Source organism: Bemisia tabaci, chromosome 1 (assembly GCF_918797505.1).
Source record: "Bemisia tabaci chromosome 1, PGI_BMITA_v3".
In the NCBI taxonomy this organism is placed as follows: domain Eukaryota; kingdom Metazoa; phylum Arthropoda; class Insecta; order Hemiptera; family Aleyrodidae; genus Bemisia; species Bemisia tabaci.
Genome location: NC_092793.1, coordinates 37,910,280 through 37,922,699, shown reverse-complemented (window position 1 = coordinate 37,922,699; position 12,420 = coordinate 37,910,280). Strand labels below are relative to the sequence as shown.

At 38.8% G+C, this 12,420-nt stretch overlaps 2 protein-coding genes across 5 annotated transcripts in view; both read right to left on the bottom strand.

The window, feature by feature from the left end:
- The window catches only part of jbug (filamin-type immunoglobulin domains fbug), a 272,164-nt gene that overhangs the window by 43,174 nt on the left and 216,570 nt on the right, over positions 1–12,420 (bottom strand). For all 4 annotated transcript variants that reach the window (XM_072300607.1, XM_072300594.1, XM_072300598.1 and 1 more), the window contains 5 exons: positions 11,196–11,435; positions 6,879–7,022; positions 6,005–6,181; positions 4,840–5,118; positions 405–539 (listed from right to left, as the gene is read on the bottom strand). In XM_072300607.1, coding sequence (XP_072156708.1) covers positions 405–539; positions 4,840–5,118; positions 6,005–6,181; positions 6,879–7,022; positions 11,196–11,435 — 975 coding nt within the window. The remainder of the gene's footprint in view (positions 1–404; positions 540–4,839; positions 5,119–6,004; positions 6,182–6,878; positions 7,023–11,195; positions 11,436–12,420) is intronic.
- The window catches only part of LOC109042783 (GTP-binding protein Di-Ras2), a 504,879-nt gene that overhangs the window by 310,528 nt on the left and 181,931 nt on the right, over positions 1–12,420 (bottom strand). The gene's annotated exons all lie outside the window — the stretch shown is intronic.

Below are 12,420 nucleotides of genomic sequence, written 5' to 3'. Positions count from 1 at the left end.
TTGTTGACATCATGTGTTATTAGAGTAATGCAAGGTTAATAATTTGAAAATGGTGTTACTCAAAAATATCTTGCGAGTTGAATAGGTTTAGATTTTGATACTTCAATGCTACAGAATGATGCACACTAAAGCCATGGTGAAATAGCCCAGAAGAATCAGTGATACTGGCCTCTCACCGCTTGGACTGTACCTCGCTCTTGGCACCAAAACAAGCTGGTTCCTGTTTCTTTGAGTTTTCAGTATTATTGTGTTTGTAGTACCTATTTCAGTGCTATGAGTGATTCAGGATCTCTGGATCCACCTATCTCATTTGAGGGAATGTTAACAAAGGGTGCCTAGAATATTCATGAGGCCACCTCTGCCACCTTGTATCTTGGAGATAAAGCATATCTCAAGGAACTAACCTGGGCCAGCTTGTGAGATATCGAAAGTGATCCTAGTGGGGGTACTGATGACTAGTGGTAATCTGTTTAGTGAGGATGGTTCTCCAATTACCTTAACTTTATCCAAGCAAACAACATTACAATGAAATGGAGATCCTGAAAAAAAGGAAAACCACATACATAAAAAGAGGAGCACTTTAAAATTAGACGATAAAAGATTCCATCCAAAGATAGGTCCAAAAGAAATTTTTTATAGTTTTTTTCAAGGCTATGGAAGGGTGGATAATATTTTTAGGACAAAAATTTTTCTGAAACAATGTAGTGTAAATTGATCCCCCTCCCCCCACCCTCTTGAACGATTTCACATAGAGATTTAAAATGTTGGGTACATTTGGATCAATAGAAGCTACTTTTAAATATACATTAATAAAATGGGGGGCTTATATGAGGGGTTTGGGCCCCCAAATTCTTTTTTCAAAAGGCAGCTCCCATTTCGTGAAGTGTTGTTCGAAAGACAATGGAAAATGAGAATTATTGTAAAAATTTGAGTCAATAGCTCAATTTTTGAGTGAGCTGTGACAGTTCAAAGTTTCAAACAGAGTAATATAGCCAAGTATCCGAGAAATCATCAGTTTAATTTGGAAACACTTCTTGAAAAAAACTGTGAGTTCAAGGTAATCAGTAAGTTGGTTCCTCTTAAAATCACAACTCTTCATATGGAACATTTTGAAGGAGGTCACGGATCCCCTAAAACTGCTAGATTCTTATGATTCTCGTTTTATTTGAGAATGCTTTTGACACTTTATGTTCAGCTGAAGAAATCCAAAAGCCATTAAAGACTGACAGCTCCTTCCCCCTCCTCTTTTTAATGCCACTTAATTTTTCTCAAAAAACTACTCTTCTTGAGCAGGATTTTGGTCTGTGTATAAGGGTAAAAGGACAGGGAAAGGCGGGAGCAACATTTTGAAAAAGTTGCGGATAATTTTTCAGCTGAGCATTGAGTGTTGTAAGCAATTTTGAAGTCATACTCTTAGCATTAAATTGACGGGCAGTGCTGATTGAAATGAATGAGATTCACCGAAATCCTGGAAATTTTTTTTTTTTTTTTTTTTTTTAAATTAAACAGCACCGAACACCGCCCACGGATATTTCAAACTTTTTTTTCTTTCTTCTTGAAGCACCGTAAGGGTACGGGTCTGAGGGAAATACCACCCAAGATGAGAGAGACCTAATGACATTAACAATACCTAGGATTAAAGTTATTTAATTCAGATTATACATCACAGCTATTAGATGATAAGATTTTTAAATTTTAATTTTGTAACAACTTGGGTGATAAATGAAAAAAAAAACTAAATAAAAGAAAAAAAAATTCTCGGTGGCGGTGGCCACCCCGGCCCAATCCTAAATAACTCCCCCTAAAAAGTTGACGACCAAAAAAAAAAAAAAAGTTAGACGGATGGCTGCTGCCTATATACACGGAAAAACTCAATCGAGCTGGCCTGCACGGTTTGCAGTACATTTAGTTTTCCTGCTAATTAAGTCGTAGAGTAAACCCCAAAAACCCCATACTTAGTATTTGGGTAGAGTATAGTCAGCTCTACTCGTAATGCCCTCGCTTTTTAAATTTAGTTAAAAATTAAAAAAGTTATTACACTTTAACGATAAATTTTGGACCCCCAAACATGACGATGATGGAATTGTTGAGCAGATTCTGTGGCCCGCGAAACGCTCGGCCCCGAGAAAACTGTAGTGTGTTTCTCAATTGACCTACAGCTATAACCGTAGAAAAAAACCCTACAAAACTATAGATATTTTGAAACTACTGTTTATGATCCCCATACATATTTTTGCAAATTTGAAATAAATGAGACATAAAGAAGAAATAAAGGTAAATAGGTCATTTTCAAGCGTTTCCAAGGTCGACCTGCGATCACAGCTGTGGAAGTAATGGTAGCATAAAACCCATTAAACTAGGTAAAATTTAAATCTGTAGACTCTAGAGATGGAACTTTTGGTACTTTTGCAGACTGACACAGGCGTCGAAAGGAGAATTAATCAAAAGAAGGAGGGTCTGTCAAATCTTCAAAAAATTTGAATTTGTAAAAAGAAATTCGTAGAACCGCGCGATGGATGGTGAGCGTCGACTCCAGAAACCAAATTTTAGGTTATGTTTCGGCTATTATGGCTTTAAATATTTAAATAATAAGAATAAAATAGATTAATTGATGTGTGTTTCTATTTTATCATATCCGAAGATAACTGGATCCATTTCTATATAATCCTTTTGTGACTCCCACACCCTTGATAAATTTAGTTGTCACAGTAAGTATTCAGATCACAACCTGTTATTTCTTCCCAGCGGCCCTGATCTAGTGATCTTTTCAAGTAATTGTTCATGAATGATTGATGATATCCCATTGTAGTGCGCCCTAGATACTATTTCTCTTTAATCAGATTCAGCAACTTTTCACCAGAAAATCATGCTTTCCCTCCATACGATGATGTATGTCGGGGATCTCAATCTGTCGCGAATATGAAGCTGCGTTTCCACTTTCTACTGAAATTTTGCTAGCAGCTTACCTCCTCTGAAAGTGATGTGTCTTTTCTCGGTGTATCATGATACTAGTGCACAAAGCCTCAATGTTTTCATAGACTTGGGATGCTTTATATTGGAAAACTGGCTAATGCATTCAATGCGTTCAGAATATTTATTATCATTTTCCGATTCCAAGGTGATATGAAAGTCCGAAAATGCCCATGATAACTTCGGGAAAATTGTCTGGTGCTCAGGGCGCCGCCATTTTGAATTTTTTAAAATTGAAACAACCCACGATCAGTTCTTTTAAAATGCCTCCTCAATGGTTAATCTTACGAAAAAATAGAAGAAAAAAAAACCGCAAAAACAACATAGAACCTCGTTCCGAAATCACCCTTTTTTCTTTCCTGGCTAAATTCTTTGGTAATAAAATTAACGTTTTCATCAAAAATTGGCTAAATAAAGGCGCATTTTTGCTGATTTCTGAAGAAACCTTGGTTCATATCTCCAGCCACGATTATCTGCGAAAAAAAACTGTTAAGCTCTTTGAAAAGAGTGTAAAATTTACTTTTAGCGAAACATATGTTAAAAGTTTCAAAGCTTGGCTTAATCCTGTGAAACAGCAGTTTATTAGTTCCGCCCTTGAAATAGGATTTTGTCTACTATTTTCCTTACAATCAAGAAAAAAGAGAAAAAACCCCTAAAAACTGGACCCGAACTGTGTAACAAGGTGACAAAAGAGTGCTAGGTCCACATTATTTTGCGAGGAAAACAAAACCAAAAAGCTCAAATATTTTGAGCTCTAATGAGTAGCAGTACAAAACTTGCCGTCTTGCAGTCAGGGCCCAGGCGTCACGTGAGCGAGCGGAGCGGTTGCTCCAAGCGCTGATGAGAGGGGGGCGCCGAAAAGTGTAAAGGAAAAAGGAGGGGGGAAAACGAAAAAGAGAAAAAAATAATATCTTGAAATTCAAAATGTTCTGGAGAGGCCCCCCTGTAACCTTCTCTCGGAGGGCGGGAGGGGGGGGGGGGTTAGGGGCTCTGACAACATCCATGCCTAAAAGTTAACGCCACGGTCCTGCAGTTGCAGTACAAGTTTTGTACTTTGATGTAGTCTTGGATATTGCAGGACGTTAAGTTGGTGTTAGGTTGGCGCAAAATAGTATGGACCCAACACTGTTTTGCCACCTTGTTACACAATTCGGGTCAAGTTTTCAGGGTTTTTTTCTCTTTTTTTTTCTTTAATTTAAGGAAAATGGTAGACAAAAGCATATTTTAAGGGCGGAGCTAATAAACAGCTGTTTCAGGATTAAGCCAAGCTTTCAAACTTTTAACATATGTTTTGCTAAAAGTAAATTTTACACTCTTTTCAAGGAGCTTAACAGTTTTTTTCTCAGATAATCGTGGCTGGAGATATGAACCAAAGTTTCTTCAGAAATCAGCAGAAATGCGCCTTTCATTAGCAAATTTTTGATGAAAACGTTAAATTCACTACCAAAAAATTTAGCTAGGAAAGAAAAGAGGGTGATTTCGGAACAAGGTTCTATGTTGTTTTTGCTGGATTTTTTTTTTCTTTTTTTTCTTCGTAGGATTAACTGTTGAGGACGTATTTTAAAAAAACTAATTGTGGGTTGTTTCAATTTTAAAAAATTCAAAATGGCGGTGGCCTGAGCACCAGACAATTTTCCCGAAGTTATTATGGGCATTTTCGGACTTTCATACCACATAGGAATAGAAAAATGATAATAAATATTCAATTATTAATATATTGAGTAGTGTGTATTATTTAGTGTGAATTAATTTTGTGTCTAATGTTGCACCTCTGTCATGTCCTCAGTTTCTACTTTGATTTGTATTGAGTAAGAAAACAATGACCACCGGAAAATTCTCTTTTAATCCAACAAAACCTCTACAACTTACCTAAGATTGCTTTGCTCTTCCAGCTGATATGAATCTCATAGACACCAACCTGAGTTGGAATGTAAGTCACCTCAAACTCTGCTTCTCCGCTTGACACGACATTCGTATTCACAAGACTGTGGTCAGGACCAGAGATAGAAACAACTGGTTGCTCAGCTGTGACAGGCCTACAGCATGAGATTGTGAATTTTGTACTATTGTTGAGCAATGCTTTTGACAGTCCATTACCCCACGCTCTTGTGACACCGGATTCAATGACGTTGAAGGTCATCGGGGAATCTAATCACAGAAAAAAAAGTATAAGAGTTGTAGGAAACCTTTCGCACTGTTTGATAGAGGGAGCTTGATAAAATATTTCACTTAAACAGCGAGTGCACAATGAATAGAGACCCTAGAAATTTGTTGGCGCAAATTTTCAAAAAGTTGTTGTTGCATCATGGGTTTCCATTGATTTCAAATAAGTGATCGAGAATTTTGCGAATTTCGCCATTTGGTGCCACGAATTCACGAATTTCTGCGTAATTTGCACTGTAGCTGGAAAATTTGCAAAAGAATGATCTTGATCGTGTTTGGAGCCGCTGATCATTCTAGTGGGTGGGACGCGGGATATTCCGTAAAACTCCAGTTTTCGTCGTCGACTAATCGTACATTTGCGTTTCATTTCGTAGCAAACCATTTGCACTGACAACCATTTTCTTCAAATTTGCCCCTAATCACCTCAATATTTGAATACTCAGTCCTGTACACGACTGCATGATTAATACCCTTTTCCCCCCTCTTTTTTCGGGGATTTTTAAAAGCTACCAAACCCTCCTGTAGAGGATAAAATTTGTTTATCAACAAGTTTCCACTTTCATATTTTATTTATCTTTACAAGAAAAGGTGAATTCATGATCTTAATTTTTATTTATCTGAGAAAGAGGTTCCAAACTGTACCGAAAATCTGTAAATTCCTCATACTTTCGTTTAAATTAAGAGATGAAAAGAAAACACATTTGTAGCAATAATTTGGCAGTTGGTAGCGAGAATTTTAGAAATTTCATTAAGAATTTTTCGATTTTCGGTGAGAATTTTAGGATTTTCAGGGCAAATTTTAGGATTTTCAGCAAGAATTCGAGGAATGCGGTAGTATTAACCTAACTTCAGCATGGAAGGAAATATATACCTGGTATTGGATCTCCTCCATATGTAATACGGAAGGTATAGTCTCCGGGTATAGATGGTTGAAGTTCAATGACATCTACATCATGAGCCAAACTTTTCATTTTAAGAGGTAAATTTTGGCCTGCTGGATCGTGAACAGAGACGTCTAATTCTGAGAATCCTGCATTCTTCCGCAGCACTGAAATAGGCAGATTGAGGGAATGAGAAAGGTGGGCTGCACACTCGACAATAACACTGAGCATTAAGAAGGAAAACAGGTTCAACTGATTCTTCATATGAAGCTTAATGTGCAAGATTGCTGTAGTGCACCGGGAAGAAAAATGGTTTGGACATAATGCTGGTCCCTTATTGGCCACGGACTGAGAAATTCTGGATTTTACCATAATATGACATGGAAATCATGGAAAAACTTTCTTTATATACTTTTTCTTGTGTAATGCACCTTTTTTTATAGTGTATCGATGTACAGAGATCATCCAAAAATTTTGAGGAGAGAGGAAATTTCTGGGGCTTTCTCCGCTAAGACCCTGAAAAGGCCATTGAGAATTGACAGTAAAAAAATTTGACTACAATATTTTTAAAGACAAAATTTTAACATGCCATTTTATTTTGACGATATTTTTAGTGAGTTGTCAATAAAATTAAGTGAGCTACTAAAATTATTTCACAAATTGGCGAGATATCAAAAAGTAGTCCTGAAGATTAGAGGGTTCTTTCTCAAAACATCCAAGGAAATTATACATTCATGCTGACCGGTGAATGAAGCAACTTTTTAATTTTGACATAAATAAATCAGCTCGTTTTTCTTGTAGTAAACCATTACCTTTTTGTAAATTAACTACACTTGCCTGTCTGCGTTAAACAAAGGGACTTACCTTTGAATGAAATTGTGTCATTTACAGAGACATTATTATCAGTATCCTTTTCTACCTTCACCTTTGATGCATCATACACTTGACACAAATATGGTGAGCCTCGCACAGGCCTTGAACCTTGCAAAACATCAATTTTGTACACTCCTGCAACAGAAAAAATAATAAAAAGACTAAAAGTTACTTTTCTCAATTAATAAAAGAATTTGTTTTAAGCAAATAGTTCAAGTGCATGTGTCTACCCAAGGACTAATTTAGAGTTCAAGTGACAGTCTTTCAAGGAGGTGCCTAAATCCCTGTACCTTGATGTGATGAAACAGAGTCCCTTTACTGACAGCTTCAAATTTTAGCTAACACCCCCTACTTTGAGGAGGCTATAAATTCATACCAATACACATTCGTAGAGAGTCAACCAGACTTCTGCACCTTGCCTGAAAATTTTGGAGTACAGATACAGGTTCCGAGCACAAATTGATGATGGGGTTCAGGTTTGGGTCCAGGAAATGAGCCAGGAGCCTGTTACGAACTTCTGTTAATGCAAAAATAAGAATTGTTTCCGATAAGGAACTGTCTCAAGAACCATATTGATATGCAAAGTCGGAAATACACTCCTAACTTCACAATCTGCATGAGAAATTCGGGATTTTTTGAGACTTCGTTTCTCCAAAACGATACTACGACACAGAATAAGATTTCGTTAAAGGAGACGTTCCATCCAACCCCTGCACACTGCGATGCTGAAGGAATATTCAACATGGCGAACACCAATCCCCGAAAACACATGTGATAGGACGAGATTCTAACCACCTATTAGCAACCGGCGTGTTTACATTCACATTTTCCTGGCATTGATGAAAATTCACCTTGATTAACCTGGTGCTCCCCTCGATTAGCGCGCGGAAACGTTGACCATGTTGAATATTACATAGCAATGTAGCATCCTAGTGCGTAAGGGTTGAATAGAACGACTCCTCTAACGGAATGTTCACCTGTACTGTAGTATCGTTTTTGCAACGGGAAGTTCACAGAAATGTTAATTTCTTGTGCACATTGTGAAATTAAGAGTGCATTCCAAACTTTGCCAATGCGTTCATTGTGATTTTTGAGCCATTTTCTATGGAAAAAAACTCTAATTTTTGCTCAAGCTAAAGTTTGCAACAGGCCCCTTCCTCTAGATCCAGTCCAAGTTTATGGTCAAGGAAATTCTGCGAAATTCAGGTCCTGGACCGGTTCAGTGAACGTCCCTGTCGAGAAGCAAAAATTTTATACATAACCAAAACATGGACCAAGAGAACAGACAAGGACTCCCAACTTCAGTTAGCGGTGACACTATAGCGGTGCCTGGCAGAGGGTCTAGTGCACTAAGCCAACGATTGGGTTCTCCTGTTCCTGTTCCATGGTTCCATGTACCACCTATTCAGGCTTATCATTCCACTCAGGGCTCATGGAAGTTTCTAGATCCTCGTGGTCGTCCTGAGGTTCTGAAGAGTTTAGGGTGAAAAGTTTCCCATTTTTATTTCAATCTTTATAAGTCTTCGAGTACATAAACTGGTAATAATGTGAAGTGTCTTTTCTAACCTTTTTATTTAGCAGCAACTGCTGTTGAGAAAGCAAAAGGAAGTGTGTATGTAGTGTGCAGCAGGATTTTACTTTTAGCCAAAGGCGTTTCTTTGTTAGAGAGAAATCTTTTTAGAGAGAGGTAGCGTTGTACTGACAAAATAAATTAACTGAGTGTCACAAAAGCAGCGATACTTGACTTTGAGCATTACCTAAAATTTGATTATTAGCAAATTCATTCGATTCTGCGTCAGAGGTTGACTGAATCATCAAACTTGCTCGTGTCTTGATAAGATACTTCAAATCAAAGTCTTTTGCATTGACCTCTGCAGAAGATATGTATCTATGGTGTTTCATTAGTTTGCTAAAGTAAAATGTATTAAATTATTTAAATAAATAAATCATAGATTTACAACAAACATTGCATGAAGTACTACTATGGACTCATTTAGTCGTAACGTCACAGCCCCACAACATTGCGTACAAATTTAAAAATAATATTTAAAATTTGTTTAAACTCATAAAATCAAGTCAACACATATTTTTTTAAAAATGAAGTGGATCACATTTAAATTAATTTACTGGAGTAACCTAATAAAGACAGTTTTAAAAAAGAATTTAGAAGTAAATTAAGATAATTTTTTCAGTTAAATATGATATAAGTATAATACTCATTTGTATATTATGAGTTCCTTTGGGGACTCCATTGATCTTAATTTCTTTTATAGTACTTATTGAAACGATCCGAGGATTAATTCGGCCCTGATCTTCAAGAATCCGTCTGATATCTAATATAATTTCGGGCCATCTGTTGATAATCCTTTTGGGAAACTGTGGTTTCTATTTGTTTTTGGTACGCTAACATTGCTACCTACTATAACAACAAGAGTGGCGTTTAACGTGCCTGTGCCTGGGCGACGCTGGGCCATCTTTACCCGGCACGGGGGGTCTACCCCTCGTTACAAAAGGTTAGCGGAACCGGGTTCGCTCCCACGTCCTCAGCATGCCAACCTGGGATTGGGCTTGCCCCAGACCGGTACCGATGCGCTCGGTGGGCGTTCATCTCCGGCCGGAGCCTGGGGAGTTAGTTGATTTATATGATTTGCTCTGCTTAGCTTTAACAGTTTGCTGAAGGCTCCCTGTTGCGGGCGGTCGGCGTTATCCTTACGCCTGGCTAGTTTAGGCTGCCTAAACCGTTAGCATGGAACTCCCTTTACGGGTGTCCAAAGTAATTCAACGTCTTCCGACGTTGGGACATTGTCCCTGGCCTTCAGCGAATTTGGCCTAATACCACCGGCAGAGGGAAGGATCTTCAGCGATCCTCACCCCTACCCCGAGCCAACCCTCCTTCACTCGGGGCCACACAGAGTCCAAACCCGTGGAGGCCGCAGGATTGTATCCTGTGGGCGCAGACCTCCCCCTGTGTACCAGGATTCAAACCGACGCCTCGGTAGGGGGGGCTTAACAGCCAGGGCTCTTGGTTGGCCCGATGCTACCTACAGTAGAGGTAAGATCGTGGACCACTGTGGCGTTGGTTCACCATAGAGTACCTACATAGCTATACAGGTACTCTAGTTCACCACACCCTCTGCCAGGTTCGCTGCGGTCACGCGGTAACGGAATTTACCACAGGCTTGGTTTGGGAGTTGGGGATCCTTACTTATTCTCTTGGTCCGTTAGTTCATTAGTTTGCTAAAGTAAAATGTATTAAATTATCTAAGTAAATGAATCATAAAATTTACAACGAATATTGCATGGAATACTACCTACTATAGAGGTACGATCGTGGAACACTGTGGCGTTAGTTCACTGTACCCTCTGCCAAGTTTGCTGCAGTCACACGGTGACGATTTTTAACACAGGTTTAAATAGGGAGTTGGGGGTCCTTATTTATTCTCTTGGTCCATGACCAAAATCTTGTCAATGAAAAATGTAACAGTATAGTACACCATAGTCTTCACGAAAATATTTTCTTTAGGAAAACATACTCTCCTCCTTGGGCATTGAAAATTTAATATCGCATAAATCACCCGTTCAGATGCTGCAAAAAATGATCGTTCTTTGTTCTGAGCTGCGGAACAAATACAAAAAAAAGAGTAATTTATTCTGAGTCCTGTTTCGGCAGGGTCCATGTTGAGATTGTTGGGGGAAGGAAGGAGGCCCAAAACAGGTCTGTCATCCAGACCCCTAGAATTGCCACTAAAAGAACTTTATTACACTGATTACGCACAGACGTAGTGCAGTACTAATAGTCATGCAAACTGTGAAATGCCTGATTTAAATGTTGAGCAAATGAGGAAAAGGCAGACTAAAGGCACTCAGATGAAAGATGAGAACCCAGTGAGATAAAGGACCCCTTTTTTTAATCTTGCAAACAAAAAAGATGCCTTCACGTTCGTTTTACTTAAATCTTAATGAATCTGACTCTGACTTAATGGCGGGGGCGGTCATACTGGGAGTCATCAAGTAAAAAAGTTTGGAAGCAGACTCCTAGCTCTCCTCGACGAAGATTTTAATAACATTTTGTACTTTAAAAGTGGATACTTGGGACCCATTAAACCCTTGAATAGCCATCTTGGCTCTACTAAAAAAATACAAAATTTTAGATAGGTTTGATAATTTGGCCACCATCTTAAATTTTTGGTGCCTTTAAGGATCCATAAGATTTTTGGACCAAAAGTTTGCATTCTCCAATTAAAGATAAACATAAATAGACACCTTATTCAACACTGCTGAAACAAGACTGTGAGCTTTGGTAATTACCGGTGTTTGTTGCTGTGAACTCTGCCAATAAATTTCCATCTTTTTGTTGATAGCAGCGAACGGGCACTGCTGCTCCTTGAGGTCCAGTTATTACTACATCGAATTCTACAGAAGGCCTTCCTGCAGTCTCTATTGTGAAATTACTAACACGGTTCGCTCGACATTGATATAATCCTACACCACTGGCACACACATGTCTCCCGACTGCTGGATCTGTTACACTTACTTCTAAAGGACTGCCTGTAAAGAGATAACACCAGAAAAGATACACTACACACTGAGAAAAAACGCTTCCTTAATTTAAGTAAACGCATATATTTAGATTTTAAACTAATTCCACAATTGGTCCGACTTGGGAGAAAGCACCGGTTTTCTTGATGATAGCCATCCGGATTCTCTCGGAACAGGGAAATCCTTTTTTCTTAAATGAAACAAAGGTTTTTTTAAAATAAGCAAATGCGTATTGGAATGAACCTGTTTCTTAAAATTATGAAACAGGGTGACAGCCCTCCGAGGGGAACGATGCAATTAGCGAGACGCTGTTCCCTTCGTGTCAGCCAACAGCTTTCTTGATGAAAGTAAACCTGTTGCATCGAGAGATGAAACCAGGTTCCTTAAAATTAGTAAACGGGGTGAGTCTCTTTCGGGAAAACGGATCTGATGGGTCATATGCCGTTGCCTTCTTTCAAGACGACAGTAAGAAACGAGTTTCCTTAAAATTAGGAAACAGGATGGTGACGCCTCCTGAGGGGATAATGCATACAATAGCTGCTAGATGTCGTCAGCCTCTGCTTTAGCCAACATATTGTATAGAGGAAAAAATGAGCTTATTTTTCAAAATCGTAGTGAACAAAAAATACGGTTCTTCTTAGGAGAAAGGGCGCAGAAATGCAAGGATTAAGATATTGTGATTGGAACAGGGATTGGGGGTCGGTTTTGCGGGTAAAATCGATGGTTAGAGCTATCTCACGTCGGAGAATCTGGGTGCGCACCCACTTACACAGAATATATAGGCTATATGAAGGCTATATTCTGTTGGAGTCTATTTTTGGCGTGAGTCTGACACTCCGAAATACGTCTCTACCCATTGAGTCTACCCTTCGAGGGAGCCCGTTCGCAGACTTACAGTAGCTGCAGGCTCTCTCGAGAGAGTTTATTTTCTAGACATCATCGTATTGCACTCCCAGTATAGGTCCGGTTTTGATGGCACCAGAGACTCACAAGA